Genomic DNA, 21,006 nt, shown 5'->3' with positions numbered 1-21,006 from the left:
AGAGACAGGACTGAGAGACATGCTGGTAAAATCTGATGACATGCAGGCACTTAGGAAAAGACGAATGATTGGCTGGTGTCATAGACAGTGGGAGGTCCCTGATAGCGATATCTCTCGCCTGAGGGGATGTGTGTAAATGACGCATGTGTCTTTGTGCATGTGTGTATGTGTATGTTCATGTAGATTCGGAGCGAAGGTTTGATCTACAGACTGAAACACTAATGCATAGTCCTGACAGGAGAAGTAATGAAGATGAATGTATGTGTGTGTGTTTGTGTATGTGTGTGTTCATGTGTGTCTTTGCTTTCACACACGTATTGCTTATATGTGTGTTTGTGTATGTGTGTGTTCATGTGTGTCTTTGCTTTCACACACGTATTGCTTATATGTGTGTTTGTGTATGTATGTGTGTGTGTGTGTGTGTGTGAGTGTGTGGGGGTTCCCGCACAGATTAAGATCAAGCTTGCTGATAAATATGCCCGCTAGGCTGCTCAGTAACCCTACACTCATCTCCTCTCTTTCTTTCTCTCTGTCCTCAGTCCTTCTTTCTCTGTGTCCTCAGTCCTTCTCTCTCTATCCTTTGTCCTTCTCTCTGTCCTCAGTCCTTCTCTCTCTGTGTGTCCTAAATCTTTCTCTCTGTGTGTCCTCAGTCCTTCTCTCTCTCTCTCTCTCTCTCTCTCTCTCTCTCTGTACTCATTCCTTCTCTCTCTGTCTTTCTATCTGTTTCTTTCTCACTGTCCTCAGTCCTTCTTTCTCTTGCTCTCTCACCTTGTTTTCCACAAGCAGGAATTTTAGCTGTTGTTCCTGTCTCCTCTCTTACACCTACCTTCTCCCATCTAATTTAAATATTCTCTCCACTCCTCTCCTGCTCCTCCGTCTCCTCACTTCTCTTTTTTTCTATTTTCTCTCCCCACATCCACACAGAACACAGCCCTGCGTCCCCACATCCACACAGAACACAGCCCTGAGTCCCCACATACACGCAGAATACAGCCGTGAGTCCCCACATACACACAGAACACAGCCCTGAGTCCCCACATCCACACAGAACACAGCCCTGAGTCCCCACATACACGCAGAATACAGCCCTGAGTCCCCACATACACACAGAACACAGCCCTGAGTGCCCACATCCACACAGAACACAGCCCTGAGTCCCCACATACACGCAGAATACAGCCGTGAGTCCCCACATACACACAGAACACAGCCCTGAGTCCCCACATACACACAGAACACAGTCCTGAGTCCCCACTTGTACACAGAACACAGTCCTGAGTCCCCACAAACACACAGAACACAGTCCTGAGTCCCCATATACACACAAAACCCAGTCCTGAGTCCCCACAAACCCAGTCGTGACTCCCCACATATACAGAACACATCCTGAGCCTGCACCCTCACAACACTCATTTATCAGTCATCTAGTTATCAGTAATCAAGTCCTTCACTAATCACTGAATGGAGAATGTTGTACAGTGCGTTAGTGGCAGCCACACAGTGCGTGTTCAGTCCTGCATCATACTGTAGGCTCACTGCTTGCACAAGCTCTGTGACCATCCACAGAACAGTGTAGGTCAGCAAAGGCTAGATATGAATGATAGGATATGGGAGAACATTGTGGGGCGAGCCATGAAGTCTCACTGCTTCTTTTATTTCTGCAACGAACAAAGGAGGTTGAGCCGAGTGGCAAATACAGAGTTTGTCTGAGAATGAACTTGAAGAGAAGATCTGTGGTTGCAGAAGAGAAGATCTGTGGTTATAGATGAGAAGATCTGTGGTTGGAGATGAGATGATCTGTGCTTGGAGATGAGATGATCTGTGGTTGCAGAAGAGAAGATCTGTGGTTGGAGATGAGATGATCTGTGGTTGGAGATGATCTGTGGTTGGAGATGAGAAGATCTGTGGTTTCAGCAGAGAAGATCTGTAGTTGGAGATGAGAATAGTTGCAGAAGAGAAGATATGTGGTTGGAGATGAGAAGATCATTTGTGTTGCAGAACATTTGTGACTGCAGAGGAAATGTCAGGTACAGGAAATCATTTCATTTTCACTTAGGAAGTCCACAGGAAATGTGTTCTGTTAAATGGGATGTAAAAACAACAATTCATCATTAATGGTAAGAGAATTACATAAAAGATTCATTTCCATAGCATTGTGTTTCACAAACACGAATGCAGGCATTTTACAAATGTTTCTGTTACCACATACAGTGGTACCACAGTTAATGAATATTTAATTAACAATGTTTACAGCAAAAACTAAAATGGTAAGAAGAAAAACATGGGGAAAAGAATATGAAAAATAGACACAAAGACAGACCTGCTCCAAACATTATGCACACCAATTTGGTCACGGTTATAAGTGAACAAATGCTCCAACACAAAATTTAGCTCTGCTGGCCAATGGCAGGTCCTGCGAACTGGCCGAGGCCGTGAAACCGTGAACGATTCGCGTCATCCGTGACGCATCTTCACCTTTCGCAATTTACTTTCAGCAACTTTGCTTCCAGCCTCAGCTGTGTACCCAGTCACCCTCTGGCTAAGCAAAAGCAAATGTCGAACTGGCCAATCGGTGAGAGGCGAATGCCAGACTGCCTCTTCACTGCCTGCCGACATGAGGTCTCGGTGAACTGCCTCCTTTCTGTCTGTCTCTCTGACCGCATGCACCTCTCTGTGTAGTCACATGGCCCTTGAGAAAAGTCATGTCCCTGGGGTCACATTACGAGTCCTTAAGAGCGCTTCTAATTTGCCCTTATTATGTAACAATGATGATTAGCTACTAGAGTGGCCTGCAGCATCCGGATTAGCCTGATTTCCAGCCTCTGCAGTTACAGATCTTTAAAGGATCTGCTAACATATTGTTTCCATCTGTTCCCATATGAGGCCAAAACTACTCTACCATGTTAGGTCAGAAAGTAATGGGTAAGATGCGGAACAGACACGCAGAATGCAGAGAGGTTTGAGGTTAGCACCTTGCACAGTGTTAGCACCTTTCTTGATGTCTTCTTGCTGCAAATGAAGACTTTTATGTAGGTGTGTGGAAGTGTTTGTATGTAGTTGTGCACGTGGCGGCTGTGAATGTGTGTGGGTGGAATGGTTTGTGTATATGGATGTGTGTGTGGTGGATGTGTTTGTGTGTGGGTTTTTTGAAGTGCTTGGGTGTGGGTATGGATGTGTGTGTGGAGGTGTTTGTGTACGGGGAGGTGAATTTCTGTGTGAGTGTACGGATGTGTTTTGTAAGTGGGCGAACGGATGTGTTTTTGCGTGAAGGTGCGTGAAAGTGTTTCAGACGTTTCTAAAAAAGATTCGGGTGTGCAGAGAAATCACTCGTAGACGCTCGTCCGCATAAAGCTGGTTCCTCGTGCAGTTCTGAGCAAACTCCCCTGTGCGGCACAGTGGGAAAAATTCCCTGAAGCCGCTGCACCTTGGAGAAACACATTCTTGGATAATGTAGCCACATTCCGTGCCGGTGAGGCTCCGGGGCAGGAGGGCTTCCAGGCAGAGGAGCAGTGACCTCATCGCCGTGGGAGACATACACCATCCCAGCGCATTACATGGAACATTATAGCACATTACTGAGCGGGGAGGGAAAGCTGTCAGACAGCAACGCTGCGACTGCTCCCTCACTTGAGCAATACACGTATGTGGTCACCCTAACCCTGGAGACTACATTTCCCATACTCCCCTATAAGTGTCTCTGAGTCATGATTGTGTCCTAGTGCACAATCATGCATGATGAGTTATCAGGCTGAAGCGACTTGACTTAGTTGTCATCTTCATGTGTCCTAGATCGAATTAATACACTTCTTTAAAAAATACGTTCTCAAGTGATGAATGTTCAGGGAATGCTAATTTACCTAACTTCCATGTTTTTGGACTGTGGGAGGAAACTGGAGACCCCGGAGAAAACCCACACAGACACAGAAAACATGAAAACTCCACTCATATAGGGACTTGAACCCAAGACCCCAGTGCTGAGAGTCAAACATGCTAGCTACCAAGCCACTATGTTGCCCTGGATGATCCTGGAACAGTTTCCTATCTTTTATGCTCTAATGAAGTAGTCAGCCAATAGTTTGGGGTGGCAGGGCTGAGACCAGCACTCTTAGATTCAGGGTCATTTTACTCCACTTATTTACTATACACTTGGGCTTAGACTATTATGCTTCTCTGTCATGGTCCCTTCTTCCAAAAACAGGCATTAACCCAATAAGGGGCATACAAATTGGTAGGATTTGATAAGCGTGGCTTTGAAAAACCTGTGCAAATACAAGCAGACACAAGGCCTGATATCACATGGGCATTTCCAGCTGTCACTCTGTCCATCTGCCCCATCATTAAGACAGGATAAGTCAGTAGGGCTATCAGCCAATCAGCAGTGTCCTCAGGCTGGAGGGAAGGTGTGTGTATTCCAGACTGTTAGCCTGGGCTCACCACCAGCTGACAAGCTCCTTCCTCACCTCTCAAGCTCCGAAATAGCTCGATTCTGCTAATCTCTCGGCACTATCCTATCCTTCATTACTCGTTAATGGTCAGCTTTTGTATTAGATTCAGCTTAGGAGACAAGAGTTCAAAAGGGTGTTGTAATAGTTATTTTTTATATCAACTTTTGTTTAAAAATACCAATGCAGTATACACAAGTTAAAGAAGAGTCCAAACAAAGCCTCAGCTTCCATCTGACACCATTATTCCAGCAACATCACACAAAACACAAGTACTTTCATTCCATATGGCAGTTGCTGACAGCTTTCTGGAGCAGAGGTGTCAATTCCAGGTTCAGAAAGTAAAAGTCCTCACCAGGATTTTGCTCAGGCTTCCTGGATTGTGTTGATTCCACTAATTTTACCTGGATTGCACTAATTAGAAAATCTAGCAAGCTTGAGCAAAATCCTGGTGAGGACTTTTACTTTCTGAACCTGGAATTGACACCTCTGTTCTGGAGTCATCATATTCATACATAATGTGTTTCCCTTTATTGATTTATTATCCAATAATATTTCATTTTTGCTCACAGGTTAGCTGATGTTCTTAGTGCAGGCTCATCATCAGATATAGATTTTATTTCATTTTATTTTTCTCTCTCATAAACTTTCAGAAAGTTCAATAAATTCCTTTGTGATTTTCCATTGCAGTTCTGAGCACAGAGAGTGTGGAAAGTGTGCATAGCTGTTGGCCACTGTGCGTCTTCATGCCACTGTCTCCAGTCTTAGATGTTCAAGCAAGACAACTTTATAGACATAGAACTGAAACATAGCACACAGGTGTGGTTTCATTTAAAAATAAGTTTGAGTATTCTGCGAATAGCCATGATATTATAGAGAGGCTCAGAGTCATTTTAAAATGTCCTTAAAGCATTTGAAAGCAGCACAAAACATTACTCAAATAACAAAAACAACCCACCCACTCCCTCCAAAAAAAATGCCAGCATAAGGTTCACAGTTGCAACACAGTTCGTTCTTACACTTTTAGTGTCCTCTGGTCAGTTCTTTACAAACAAATGAAGAGCAAAAGAGAGGGGCAGAGTAACGTGCCTGACTGAGCATGGTGTGCAAGGCGCTCATGGGAAATGCAGTTTTTACTTGTAGTGCTTTCACAGAGGCAGTTAAAATAAAGCCATGCATCAAGGAATAGGGATCAGTGAGAGGAGCCATGAAGGATGGACTTCATATCCCAGAATGCCATTGTTCACAGGAGATCTTCAGGAAGAGGTGCGGTGAGGCAGGAAGTGGTCACGGCTCAGGTCTGGTCCAGCCATTCAGCTCGTTTTGGAGCTTTGCAGGTGTGTATGTCGATCGCCTCTTCACAGTCCTTACATTCCACTGCACAGCACCACTTAAACTTACACTCACACTTAGTGATGCGTTTCACACGTGTGGTGTCATAGCCCCTCCCACAACACATCACCTCGCATCCATCCGTCCCTCGAGATGTCTTGTTGCAGACACGACCAGCCGTACCTAACGAACCTTGAAGACAAAAAAGGGAAACGTTTGGACTAATATTTCAGAAATAGGTCAAACACAGATATTTCTAGAATAAAGTCAATCTTCATATCTCACGTACATAAGCAAGTTACTTTTTCCCTGCATCTTACAAATTCTTGAATATAAAGTCAATATGCCTACACATTATGATTTGTTTCTAAAACTCTTCCTTTAGACTAGCTCTTGGATGGTAGAATTTGTTTTGTCCATGGCTCTGTGATTGGGGGTTAAACAAGCTCTGGACAGCAAGGCTCCCGCTCTCCAGAACATCGTGACACCGGAGTCTCCTCATGCCCCACGGCCGTGCTCACACCAGCCATGTTGGCGGGGAGGGAGATTGGCTTGTGAAAACTGAGCCCACCATAACCCTGAGGTGCAAATACCAGCAGGCCACTGGAGGGTGGGAGGACAGGGGCCACTGGTCCGCTGAACTCACAGAGATGAGGAGGTTGTCTGTCTGAGTAAGATACTAACCCAAACCAAACACGGACGCAGACGAAACACACACACACACACACACACACTCTGGCACGAGTCATGGCTGGCTGCTCCAGTGTCCGCCGGGTGAGATGTTAACACCTTCCACCCCCAGGCTCAGTCCCCCCCAACACACACTACCTCAGACACCTGCGTCCCCCATGCAGGTGAGACGCTCATGCGTTACAAACAGTGCTGCAAGCCGTGGGTTTCTACTATCATAGCACTACAGCAATTCCACACACATTCTGTACAATGGTGCCACTGGCATTGACACTTCATTTATTCGCTTCTCTTGTAGAATATTTGTTTTGTTTCCAATTTCAATTTGATAGTTTCAAAACAGTATTTTATCTTTCGAGATCATCAGTACACAATGTATCAGTGTTGTGTCTCATTCCACTTTCCAATAATACCATTACTGCTACCCAAGCCATCGGTGTCAGGGAGCGGATTATTGCTCTGCGTCTTGGGATTATTTTGTGGCCCACGCTAACCTGCCATGGCTTCGGTTCATTAGGCTTCTCCTGCACAGAGGGCCGGCTACCGTGCTGTTAGAGTGCTGCTTGTACCGATAAAGGGGTCGCTGTGGCAACGCACACGCATCTGTGGAAGTGTGTGTTTGTGCCACAGGCGGCGACGGGTGTGAAGTATGGGCGGATGGGCTCGCGTGTGCTGTAGAGTCTCAGCACAAACCCTGCAGGGAGAGGGGGCCACGGCGTGAGAGTGTCAGGGATTAACAGGGCAGAAACATCGTGCTCCACCTCCCGTGACCCCTTCAAAGCCTTCCCTGCCCCTGTCGCCCCCGGGGGAAGGGGAGGGGAGGGGGTGTTAGTGCGGCAGAGGCCCCGGCCCGGGGCAGGTGGGAGAATCGGCTTTACTCCCGCTGTCTGCCTCACACTCAACTGCCTCTCTCACATCCACTTCAGCCACTTTAGATTAATGGCGCCTGATTCGGGGATGAGGAGGCCCTGGGAGGCTGGGAGCCCCACCTTGTGCTGTCCCCTGACGCTACACACCCCTCACTCTGGACACCCTCTTTGTGTTTGCAGATACCGTTGGACATCCTTAGCCAGGGTCTCCTACCTGCAGCCTTGTCCATCAGGCAGTAGTCAGGGGAGTTCTCGAAGTACACCAGGTCAGTCTTGGTGGCGTTTCTAAAGTCTTTATTGGCCACGGTGAATCCTGTTCCGTCCTGGTTGACCGTGACTTCTATGGCGCCGTTGTATTTTTTGCGGAGGTAATCGCCGGTCTTCCGGAAGTCCGACATTGCCAGCCAGCAGGTCCTTAGCGTGCAGGAGCCACTCACGCCATGACACTTACACTCCAACTTCATAAAGCGCTTCACTGACTGGTGCAAACACGCAGGAATGATGCGAGGAAATGTTACTGTTCATGGACGTTACAAACTGCTTTAATAAGGTTTCACAACATCCAAATCTATTACAAATGCAATCTATGCACATTTATTACTTATCAAGGCATTTGCTGCCATTTCAAAAATGGCCAAGCGAAGATGCGGCAACATATCTGATGGGCCAGAACATTCCGCTGTATATATGTCTTTAAAATATATGAAATCTGGTGTTATATGAACGTCATATTCATCAGAACACCTGTTAATAAGTTGCTTCTTTATAAACTGCTCAGAAAGTGCTTAAAATATCTAAAAGTCCTAATAACTGTTCTGCGCTCACCGTTCTCCCGCAGCGGTTGTTATGAAGGTTCACGAGTGCTCGTGCGTCCTTCACTGTGCGCTCTTTGGCGTCTACGAAGGCTTTAGCGAACTTTATTCCGTAGTTAATGTTGTCGCTGCAGCCGCCCCAGTCAAACTCGCCTCGCTCGTCCTTGGCCCTGCCGCGTTTCAGCGGGTCACAGTTACACGTCTTCAGCTCCCCCTGGCTGCAAGCACGGGTAATGGCATACACCACGCCCGCCGAGGAGATGGCATACACAAAGGCGGCCTCCCGACTGCCTGATCGAAATAAGCAAGCAAAACAAAACAGAAAAACAACACAAAGGGCATCAGAGGAGATGATAGCAGACATACACACACGTCCAGTCTCACACACTCGCAGATATAATCAGACACTCCATCTTGTTTAAGCGAAAGGCTCACAATCCCAAACAATATCACACACACTCGCTTATCCCTGCGCATCTGCAGCTGATAGGGCGCAAAGGATGCATCAGCCCTCAGCGTAAGTGTTACTTTTAAATATTAGTACAGGAATAATCTCTCAGGGACGAACTCCTCTCCAATCAGATAAACTGTTTAAAGGCGTGCGGTGTGATAGTCCACTGCCCGCTGCTCTGTGGAAGTCAGCTGAGGTAGGCTACTCTTCCCAACCCTTGCAAGCCCATCTCCAACAGCCTCCGTGTTTGGCTTCCAGTCACTCACACTGGTTCATCTGGCTAAACTGAAAAATGAGAAAATATAAACCCTTCATTTGCCCACAGTGTTATGGGAGGACAGTGTAAGACAGCGTGGCCATTGTCCTGTGACTAAATTGTTGAGGATTACTGCAAATGTTACGCATTCATGTCACAACATATCTCAGAACTAACAACCAGCATTAAATGAATTTAGGCTGACTTTGTTATTTCAAATAAAACTACATACCCCATCATCGTAACCATTTTAATGGTCATTTTGAGAACAACATGTAGTTCATATAAAGGGTCATTCTGTCAGGCAAGTGAGTCCTTTAAACAAAAAGATCTTGTTTCTCTTAATGATATCCTACAGTACACGTGTAATTTTAAAACATCATCAACAAGTTCACTTACATTATTTTACTAGCCATGTCCCCTCCTTCAATTGAGTTTGTATTTTACGCACTGTATCTTACCTGAATGGAATGTATGGGATGATAGTATCTAGGTCTGTGTACTGAGGTCTAGTAAACAAAGACTTACTTGTATACCCTGTCATATTAATTCTGTTTGACCAATGCCCACACCCCCAGCCAATCACACACTCCACAACCAAACTCACAGCCAATCACACACTCCACAACCAAACCCACAGCCAATCACACACCCCTAACCAAACCCTCAGCCAATCCCACACCCCACAACCAAACCCACAATCACACACCCCACAACCAACCACAGCCAATCACACCTCGACAACCAACCGCAGCCAATCCCACACCCCAGAACCAAACCCACAGCCAATCCCACTCCCCACAACCAAACCCACAGCCAATCCCACTTCCCACAACCAAACCCACAGCCAATCCCACACCCCACAGTCAAACCCACAGCCAATCGCACACCCAACAACTAGACCCTCAGTAAATTGCACACCCAAGCCCATGACCACACCCCTCACACACACCACAAGCACACCCCTCACCCACACCCCACACCACATCTATGCCCAGTCCCCACCCCGGCACCACTGATCACGTCGGTGCAACAGCGCCCTTGAAGGCTCAGATACTCACTGCGCTGCATGATCCGGCCAAAGACGGTGTGGTCCCGGTCCAGGGTGCTGCAGTTCCAGCGGTGGTGTCTGAACTGGTGCTGGCACTCACGGATCCACTCTTTACCCCCATCACTGATGGACTGCATCACGTCCGGATACTTCTGACACAGCTGCCTCTGCTTGTTCACTAGACCAGGGACATTGTCACAAATCACCCGGGCCCCCAACGCACCGATGTACCTGCCATGCATACACACACACATACACACACACAAACAAAATACACAAATGTTGAATAAACATAAAAATGAACAAAATATTGCGAGTGGTAGTCTTTCGTGACATATGAGTATTCAGATCCTCACAGTTGTCTCAGGGTTTGCGCTACAGCATTGCAGTAATGCTTATTTCCATGGGCACAATAAGTCAAAGAATGCTAATCCAGAGATTGAAGCACACATTTGTGCAACACTTCTGCTGGAGGACTGTGCTGGTGGACTGTGCTGGTGGACTGTGCTGGAGGACTGTGCTGGAAGACTGTGCTGGTGGACTGTGCTGGAGGACTGTGCTGGAGGACTGTGCTGGTGGACTGTGCTGGAGGACTGTGCTGGTGGACTGTGCTGGTGGACTGTTCTGGAGGACTGTTCTGGTGGACTGTGCTGGAGGACTGTGCTGGAAGACTGTGCTGGAGGACTGTGCTGGTGGACTGTGCTGGAGGACTGTGCTGGTGGACTGTGCTGGAGGACTGTGCTGGAAGACTGTTCTGGTGGACTGTGCTGGAGGACTGTGCTGGTGGACTGTGCTGGAGGACTGTGCTGGTGGACTGTTCTGGAGGACTGTTCTGGTGGACTGTGCTGGAGGACTGTGCTGGTGGACTGTGCTGGAGGACTGTGCTGGAGGACTGTGCTGGAGGACTGTTCTGGAGGACTGTGCTGGAGGACTATGCTGGTGGACTGTGCTGGTGGAAACCCTCTGCATTAGGAGCGTTAGCAATGGTGTATGGCGTGCTGGGACTCTGCCCAGTTGTTGTAAATCCCAGACAGACGTGGACAATGACACGCAGGAGCACAGAGAAGTGCTGAACTCACAGTGACTCTGCTATCTCCACTCAATCTCTCACCATTGATCTTGAGAGATGGCAGGACTCATGGAACATGCTCTCACACTTCTCTCTTTTTTCTTTTCCTTTTTCTTTCTCTTTTTTTTTCACTGATTTGTCTCAATCTCTTTCTCTCACTTCCCTTCTGTCTCTCTCAGTCCTTCTCTCACAATCACTCTCTCTCTGTCTCTCCTTCTCTCTCTCTCTCTTTCTCTCTGTCACCAGTTTCCACTCCTGTTATGGAGCTCCTGTTCATCACTGCCCACCACTTGTTTACCGCTTTACTAATGCCCCCATTAACTAAGGCTGGTGCACACACACACACACACACACACACACACACACACACACACACACACACACACACACACACACACACACACACACCTACACACAGTCCAACTCTCTCTTTCCTTGCTCCTGCATCTCTGGACTAGAATGAACAGTGTATTTCCTGTGCTTATGCAGTATTACAGAACACACATGCACAGAGTCCAGAGTAAATGAGGGCTGTCACTTGAAATGGTTTCTTTCAACAAAAAGAGGGAGTAACCAATCAGACTCCTATTTCTGTGCTTATGGGCGGAGCATGGTTTGCATCACCACCAGGCTGCCGCTGCCTCACTTCGAATGGAGACAGGGTGATTCCCAGCTCATGGGAGCGTGGTCCTGTTTGCGTTTGTGGCTGGTCACCCGCTGAGCTCTGCTGTGCTGCTCATCCCAAATGGAACCTGTTCTCCACTGTTTTACGCTGTCCACTGCTATGGAAGTGGAATGGCTGTTTTAAGGTTGGCTAATAATACTACCACGGGTGGTATCACCTCCAAAGGCCACACACACAGATGCTTCCCACACTACCACACTGCTCTCACTCATGATGGTGGGATGGAGAATGGCTTTTACTGCTGTAGTAAATCATTATCCACAGGACTATAACAACACACCATAAAAACACATTCTGTAACCTCTCATATACGCTGTGTGTGTGTGTGTGTGTGTGTGTGTGTGTGTGTGTGTGTGTGTGTGTGTGTGTGTGTGTGTGTGTGTGTGTGTGTGTGTGTGTGTGTGTGTGAGGGTGTGTGTGAGGGATCAGATATGGTTAGGCTTGACTGGGTAAAGAATGCATGACTGTGGTGATTTGCCCCTTGTAGAGATGGGTAGAGAGCCAACAAGGCAGAACTCTCTCTCTCTCTCTCTCTCTCTCTCTCTCTTTCTCTCTCTCATTCTCTCCCCCTTTCAGGAGGACCCTGAGAAAATTAAGCCAGCCACTTAAAACAATATGTCAGCAATAGTTTATAGGAATAACTTAATTTGTGTATTGGCATTGGTCAGAAACCTCATAAAACACAGACCATTGTCTTTGTGCATTTTACATTCACCTGACCAACAGACATGCTGTGACCACACACCTTCCTCCAATCAGCAAATGCCTGGCCTTCATCCTCCTGCAGTCATCACCAGGCCTGTAGTGGGCTTTACTTATTCAACAATAATCATTTAGATCATACTTTACTGATACTGATTTACTGATAAAACACTTATATTGTTATTTTTTAAGTGTCTACACTATAATTTTAAGCTTCCTAAATATTTTATAATCCTCTGAAGTGCTGTGTTAACATTATAGTTTCTTAAAGATAACACAATATATTTATCAAGAGAGGGACCACAGGGTTGAGGATTTGCTAATAGGATCCAGTCTTTCTTTCTATATTGATGCATTTTCTGGGCTGTCTCTGGGTCTACATGTTAGTAGGCTAAGTGAGCTAAGCCTAATTAAAGTGCTTTAGCTGGATTGCTTGCTCAAACTGATGTCACAGAAAATTTGTAGGAATTATAATGAAAATGATTTTATGGGATCTTACACAAATGACAATCAGAAATGCTAAACCTGGCACAGGATCCAAGAATAACTTTAATGTGTGTTGAATAATTGAAACTTGATTCTACATCACTGACTATCGCACAACAATAAAGGACTACGTAGAATACATTTTCTACTTTTTGATTTGTTATTTTTATTACAAGGAAGGAGAGGCTATTTTACCCTGCACACTTGCTACATGCTCATTTGAACTTCTGTTTTGAATGCTACTTCTCCTGCACAGAAGGCTTCCTTTTACTAGCTCACCTAAAGTAATTATTCAGTGAATTTTTTCAGTGTTACTTGCATTTTGTTAATTGTTGGCTATTAATGTTCGGTTCTTGTTGGCGTTCATGCCTGTATACCCTAGATACACTGCAGAAGCTAGGCAGGAACCCCATATTTATTTAGTTTGTTGAGTACACGTGGTTTGTGTAAATGTGTGTGCGTAGCAGTAAGACACAGCTATAGTTGAGAGTCCAGGTCTGTGGTTTCCTACATTCAGAATCTGGAAGGAAACTTTGGTTCATTAACTTACAGAAAAAAAAAACTGAAAATTGTCCTTTTCCTTTGTGTCTGTGCGTGTGTATGTATGCGTGTGTGTGTATTTGTGTGTGCATGTGTATGTGTGCATGCGTGTGTATGTGTGCGTGTGTGTGAGAGAGAGAGAGTGTGTGTGTGTGTGTGTGTGAGAGAGAGAGAAAGAGAGAGAGAATAAGTTCACTCATATGAGACACTAACAGGCTGCTCAGTAGCTTAAGAGGAGCCCTCTGCCTGTTTAAGGTGATGGATGAGGGGATTACAGAGAGATAGAGAGAGAAACAGATACGCACACAGACAGAGAGAGAGAGAGAGAGAGAGAGAGAGAGAGAGAGAGAGACTGCAGTCCTTTCCTCCTCTGTCCTCCTTTCCCTCAGTGGCTCTTATGTACAAAGTCAGTAGACTTATTACAACATGATAGTAGCAAAGGACGCGTTTACTTTTCCTCACGGCAGATTTTGTTCTGTCGGATGGACAGAACTTTTTCTCTGTGTAATGAAAGTGAACGTCTGCTCTGATGAAATCTCTTCATACAGGCATTTTTCTCTAAGACACAAATGCACTGACATATACAGAACACACATATATAGGCTTATAATTGGTCCTATTCACATTTTCCACACACATTTTTCTGTGTGCATGAGTGAGTAAGTGAGAGAGTGTGTGTGTGTGAATGAGAGAGAGAGAGAGAGAGAGAGAGAGAGAGAGAGAGAGAGAGAGAGAGAGAGAGACAGACAGACAGACAGACAGACAGTATGTACAATGTATTAATATCCGTCGTGCCCCATTGTGTCTCCTGTTGAGCGTGTGCATGTCTGGCCAGCAGGGCCTGACACAGATTACATTTATTAGGCTTCATGTATTCCTTTATTAGGCTGTTGCTGAGTTACTGGCAGAACTCCACAGACGTCTCAAAAAACGTTTGACTGTAATTCTCATATAAAGCCGCGCCATAAGTGATGGCGTACATAGTTTAGCAAAACCCCCGGTATCGAATTAACACCTAGAGCGTTGAATTAACGTCTGATGCTTTCACTCAGGTCCTGCCAGACAACCATTACGCTGCTAATTCAACTCTGGGGATTATGTCCTCTGTGGATGCCGGGAGGAAGAACCTTCCTCCAATTTAAATAAAAAGAACGGATCAAAAAGCAGCGTGTTTGTTACTTTTTGATCACTGGAAATCACAATTACAATGTAAAATAAAAAGCTTTAATTGGTATTAAAAAGAAGAGTACTGTTAAAGTTTCCTTCCTGCCCGGCAAAACATTTTCGCGCTATGGACATATTTAACAGTTTCATGTCTGCATGTTTGACATGAAAATCACACGGATGTCTTTTCTAAAATGTAATATCATATTACTGTATTGCTGAACTTTGCTGAAATTAATACAAAGGTGAAAAACACCTGATATTGTTAATTGAATTCCTTATAATAAATCATGGTAATACAACTTTTAAAATTCAGTAATTGACGACAAACATTTACTGCATCGTAGGAACTACTATTCTAACACTACTATCACTTTGCTCCAAAGATGTCGATTCTGGAGTTAAATAACATAAAACAACCATACCGCTAAATGCTCAATGTCACAGGTCTCTGAGTGCCAATACAGAGCGAGAGAGAGAGAGAGAGAGCAAGAGAGAGACAGATAGACAGAGAAAGAGAGAACTAGTCTACTTACCACCACGACGAGTCTACGCGCGGCGTGAGGATGAGGAGTAAGATAACGAACGCGCAGTACAGTCGCGATGAAGCACGAGCTCCGTCCCGTGATGATGCGCCACCGGTCCCTGTAGTTGATCTACTAAGAATCTGAAGAGATCCGGCAATTTTGCTGAAACCGAACATTGTTGAATATGTAGTGAAGAATTCAATGCAAAAATCTACTTCAACTCCGTTTGATCGATATAAGGTTAGTGCTATTAGGACTTGACGTTCAGCTTAATCATATTTGTCCAACTGTAGCGCTCCGCGCGCGCGCTGCGGGCTCGACCGGTGAATATCGCGCGTCTGCCCGGATATTAGCGCGTGCCATTTAAAAGTATTCCGCACGAGCTGGCACGCGCAGCAGAGATAATCCGAGCCAGACGGCAGGTTCCGCGAGCGCTGGACGAGCTTTCTCGCTTGTTCTTATCCCACCTCCTTTTGAAAATGAAAAAAAGTCTCACAGGACTGCAATATGTTTACAGTAAGCGCGCACCTTTTCTCGTTCACTGATCAAAATGAGGTTTATTTCGCTAAAATGTGGTGTCCCGACGTTGTAGAAGAGTTTGGCAAGTCCCGTCCGTTGTGCCATTAGAACAGCCCATCTCCCTCCTCCGCACTGATACCAGTCCTGGTGAGATGAACCGGAGCGTTGAACTGCGCGAACTGTAAAGCGGAGGGTGGGCGACAGGGGGAGAGGGCTAGTGGAATGTGGACAATCCGGCAGCCTCGAACTCTTATTGGGCAGAGTTCACAAGACCCGAACTCGAGGGATGCTTCAGTTTCCCCAGGATGCGCGGTTTGTTAGAAATATGAAGCAGACCTCGTACTGTTTCAGTCGTTCTTCCGACACCCAAATTCCACCTGTTGACTTCCAACTGTTTGAGTGTATAGCAATGAACCCGTAAAGATGTCAGCTAATATCACGTTACAAAAATCCAAACTAAAGGGTGTTATTGCAGTAAAAACGTAAAGCAGACAATTTGCAAATTGCGATGGGTCGTACTTTCAACCTAATAGTCCTAGCATAAAATATCTTCCTAATACGGATCATTATCATCATAACAATAACCAGAAGGAGGAGGAGGAAGCATTTATTTTTAGCATTCTTCTTACAAAATAAGATGTGCGCCTGCATGTCTTGGCTCGGAGCTGTGCTTGTCCGAATACACAAGTTTGTATTTACAGATAAGGAACTAAAGCTCGTGCGAATGCAAAAGAAAAAGAAAAAAAGCATCACACATATTACTGTTGTCGCACATATTACTGTTACATATTACTGTAATTGTTACATACGTGCATCTATCTAATACGCCGCCTATTACTTTGTTCCTTGTCATTAATCATTGTAACTGGGATGACAGGGTTTAATAAAAGGTTAGAAACCCCTGTGGTGTTACATTTCTAGAAAACATTTACTGTAATACAGGCTGGTCAAAAAAAGACCCAAATGTCTACTTGACTACTGGAAAAACCCTAACCTGGTGTTTTCACATTGGACAGAAAGAGCAATTCTGATTTTTATGGTTAAATTGTGAAAGATAGAAAGGATCAAAGCCTTGTTGAGAAAATGTGTGTATCTCATATGGCTATTTGTTATTGTTAACAATAAAACTGTTAACCAAATAAGATGATAGAATAATGGATTAATTTCGATGAGTTACAGTAAACATCCTGAAGCCTACTGTCTCATTAGTAGATAGTAGAGGTTGTGAAAGAGAGCTTGTCTGATGTATATACACACTAAATTTAGAAATCCACTTTGTAGTAACATCACAAAAAGATCATGGTGGATGTCTGTAAATCATAACACACTGACCTTCATGTATATCAGTGCAAAGCAATGTAGTGAAACAAAATGCCAACGGACATGATGTGCAGGACCTGGTTTGAAGTCAGCGCCCTGCACTCAGATATTATTCCGAGCCAAACAAGCACCTAAACTAATTTCAGTCCACCAGTGACTCTGAGAGAAAACGACAATGAGATCAAAGAAGCCATTCTCCTCGGGATCGTCTGTCAGTAGATAGTGAGCCGTGAACTGCATCTGGGAAAAAGCAGGTCATTTTTAATAAGCTGACATCATGCGTCTAAACTACATTTAGCTTTGCCTCTAAAAACATCTCGCAGACATAATGGCCAATTAGAGTGCAAGGCCTGTGACCAGTGGGTCTCCCACTATATTAGAGTGAACAGACACAGACACTTGCACTATGGAAACATGAGCTGGAAAAACATCACTGCTTGCTTTAAAATGCGGGGGGTTAATTGCTCTGGTATGAAAGTGTTTACATGACAATAAGGGCTACTGTAGTCTTAGAAAATTATGTGATCCAGCAAATGCAAAGAGGGAGTTGTTTAAGGGAGCTCACGTTCAAGATTTATGGATATAATCTATCAACTCAGTGAGGTCGTTATAAGTGCTTCGTTATAATGAAGCTGGTACATGCACATAGTCGCAATTAACACAGTTAACACAGAGCAGAAATCGACTTTGATCATGACACGATTGAAACGAGAATACGATTCCACTACAGTTAAAGCATTTGCTCTGTTCTGCTACTAAGCAAGACTGCCTGATTCTCTTCATGACATCATGGTCATGTCCTGTACGCTGTCAGCAGTTTTATTTTATAAACTGATTAACAACTCAAGGTGACCACCGTGGCTTGAAGCACCTGCGAAAGTGTCACAGGCTGCTGTGAGCTCATCGTCTATTCCTGTGTGTGAACGTGTGTGTGTGTGTGTGTGTGTGTGTGTGTGTGTGTGAGTGTGTGTGCATGTGTGTGAGTGTGTGTGTATGTGTGTGCATGTGTGTGTGTATGTGTGTGTGTGTGTGCGTGTGTATGTGTGTGTGTGTGTGTGTGTGTGTGTGTGTGTGTGTGTGTGTGTGTGTGTGTGTGTGTGTGTGCATGTATGTGCGTGTTGAGGGGGGTTGGGGTAAAGAGTCTGGTTCAGGAATGGGGTAGCCGTGGGTCTCCTCTCTCTCGTTCCTGGACAGAAAAAGAAAACCAGCTTCATCGGCCAGGTGTTTCAGCCACTTCTGAAAGCATTACTGAGGGATGGACATTATTAGTGCTTGATCATGTAGGAAAGAGTTGTTGGCCCCACATTTTATGATATCTTTCTACAGGTGTGTGCATGTGTGTGTGCGTGTCCGCAGCTGCACATTTGTGTGTGTGTGTGTGTGTGTGTGTGTGTGTGTGTGTGTGTGTGTGTGTGTGTATGTATGTGTGTGTGTGTGTGTGTGTGTGTGTGTGTGTGTGTGTGTGTGTGTGTGTGTGTGTGTGGCAGAGACAGAGAGTACATTATTATAAACTACAATGATGTTCGTATTTATTTTATAGTTAGATTGGATTTGCTGTCACTAACTTAGCATCCTCTTTATTTCTGACTTTAGCTACTAATCGCTCCATCTATTTCCACTTCCATTACGCATATACCATATATTCATATATATATATTCACTAATACAAGTAAAAATCCACAAACACACACACACACACACACACACACACACACACACACACACACACACACACACACACACACACACACACACACACACACACACACACACATATGGGGAAGCATGCTGAGGGACAACATGGAGGTTCTCCCTGTATGGAGGACAGATGAGAGAAGGAGGGAGGAGTGTAGGTAGTGTTGGTGCATGCGTGACTGAATGGGTCATATCAGTCACATATTCATGAGCCTTATTCATAACATTAGATGAAGGTCATCAACAATATGATACCCTCAAAATACCAGATGCATTCATTGGGGACAGAGACTAGGGCAAAGACAATCTTCGCATCTCTCTAAAGCACTCCATGACACACGCCATCACACACTCCATCACACACTCCATCACACACTCTATCACACACTCAACCACACACCGGCTGATTTACAAGCTCACATTTATAGATGGGGTGACACAGGTTGAGTTGTGAGGTTTTCACATTCACACTTGCTCAAGTGCATGGGAAGCTTCTCAGAAAGTTACAGACCTGTTCTGCAAATTGTTTTTAGCTAAGCGGCTCATCGGTCCACACACACACACACACACACACACACACACACACACACACACACACACACACACACACACACACACACACACACACACTTGTACACACCCACACACACACACACACACAAACATGTACACACACATACACAAACACCCACACCAACACTAGTGTCCTATGATTACAGCTATGCCCTCTCAGGTCAGAACAGTCAGCCCCACCACTTTACACCCATGTCTACGTGGGAACTCAATCCACAATCACACTTTGTTCATCCATATAACTTGGCACTGTAGCTTATTGAAATACTCATGCAAAAAGTTCAGTCTATCTCTGTGGAGAACCGGTCACCCCCCCAAACTTGTAAAGGATTTCAGCGCTGATCGCAATGCACTCGCCGGCCCCCAGCTGCCATGAGACATGACATGACTAACTATAGGAAGGGAACCCCCCCCAGCAGCAGGGGCAGACAGCGACTCGCCGGGTCATTAGCATTCCCCTACCCTGTCAGGATCTCCTTCTGTCTGGCTGGACTTGCTTTTTTTGCTCTCACTGGTCCGTACTGGCCAGCGTGAAAGGGGGGGGGGGGGGGGGGGGTTGGAATTAGCATATTAGCGCGGTGAGTACTGGGGCATTAGCACTGAACGCTCCAACCCGTACTGGTGCACCAGCTGATCGCCAATCACAGTCTCCTAATAATAACTGTAAATAATAATAATAAATATCCGGTGGAGTGTAGTGAATCTTTAATCTAAACCCCTCCAATAGAGAGCAAAGTATGAGTGTGAGATGTGAATGAAGCAATACATCTTTATGAGATGTAGACAATATAATAGGAAATATAATAATATTGCATGTTTCAGGATTTCATCAGAAAACACACCTTTAATGCTGCATGTGATCTTCAGCTCCGCACCGAGCAGGCGAGTGTGAGTGTGTACTCCTTCTCTGGCTCCGTCAGCACACACCAGATCACCGTGTTTATAACTAATACAAGTATTTGTTTGCTCAAGTAAACAAAGGCCATGGTGCAACAGTCTCTCTCCTCCTCCTCCTTACAGAACCACGAGAGGTTTTGAGGGCGTTTCTTCTCTGTGTCACGCCACAGCTACGGCCATGCATCTCACCAGGCGACGGCATCACCTAGACAAGCATGTGCAGTAGTGTGACATGCCACGGTGGTATGGTCCAGCAGGGGGTCAGTACCCCTGTCTAGGAAGAATGAGACGTTCTAAGGAGGAGCTTCCTCTGCAATATGGTGCACAACTGTGTGTCACAATGCATTATGGGATTCATCGGGAACTCACTACGGCTAAAGATGGTCCTCCATAAACACTGTAAAAAGGCTTCAATCCAAATGTAATTTTAACCTCCTCAATCAATAAATTTGATTATTCACCATTATCAACCAGTGAACCACATATGCGGACAAGTGGTACTATGCACTGGTGAGACTGGTCATTTGTGAGTGAAATATGCCAATCATACTAATCATAGCAGTATGATTGGTAATAAACCGAAGGCTGTATAATCATCATAATCATAATGATTTTTTAAAATATGTAGCACTAGAACAAAGCTAGAATTTTTACAGACCTAACTATTAAAATACAGTAAAAGGCAGTAAATAAGGTGTGTGCGTGTGTGTGTGTGTGTGTGTGTGTGTGTGTGTGTGTGTGTGTGTGTGTGTGTGTGTGTGTGTGTGTGTGTGTGTGAGTGTTTGTGTGTGAGAGAGAGTCTGGGCATGAAAGTGTCCCTGTCAGCAGTTCTGTCAGGTCTGTGTGCAGTACTGTGCTGATGTGCCTGTGAATGGTTGTAGATTGTAGACTGTAGTTGTCTCTCTCTTTCTCTATCTCTCTCTTTC

General features: G+C 45.2%; 1 protein-coding gene and 1 long non-coding RNA gene across 2 annotated transcripts in view; one reads left to right on the top strand and one right to left on the bottom strand.

Moving 5' to 3' along the window:
* LOC143491010 (uncharacterized) overlaps nt 1–20,546 on the top strand; it is a 30,147-nt gene extending 9,601 nt beyond the window's left edge. The window contains exons 3-5 of the long non-coding RNA XR_013125063.1: nt 5,133–5,779; nt 20,006–20,071; nt 20,204–20,546. This is a non-coding gene — a long non-coding RNA (uncharacterized LOC143491010). The remainder of the gene's footprint in view (nt 1–5,132; nt 5,780–20,005; nt 20,072–20,203) is intronic.
* wnt2bb (wingless-type MMTV integration site family, member 2Bb) lies at nt 5,737–15,849 on the bottom strand. Its single transcript, XM_076989629.1, has 5 exons — nt 15,086–15,849; nt 9,914–10,134; nt 8,159–8,436; nt 7,548–7,812; nt 5,737–5,966 (listed from the first exon to the last, which is right to left on the bottom strand). The coding sequence occupies exons 1-5, from the start codon at nt 15,250–15,252 to the stop codon at nt 5,737–5,739; spliced, it is 1,161 nt and encodes a 386-aa protein (XP_076845744.1). The 5' UTR covers nt 15,253–15,849.
* Nucleotides 20,547–21,006: the final 460 nt, after the last annotated feature.

This window comes from Brachyhypopomus gauderio, unplaced genomic scaffold (assembly GCF_052324685.1).
Source record: "Brachyhypopomus gauderio isolate BG-103 unplaced genomic scaffold, BGAUD_0.2 sc69, whole genome shotgun sequence".
NCBI lineage: Eukaryota > Metazoa > Chordata > Actinopteri > Gymnotiformes > Hypopomidae > Brachyhypopomus > Brachyhypopomus gauderio.
Note: the sequence above shows the minus strand (reverse complement) of the source record. Positions and strands in the feature narration are given on the sequence as shown.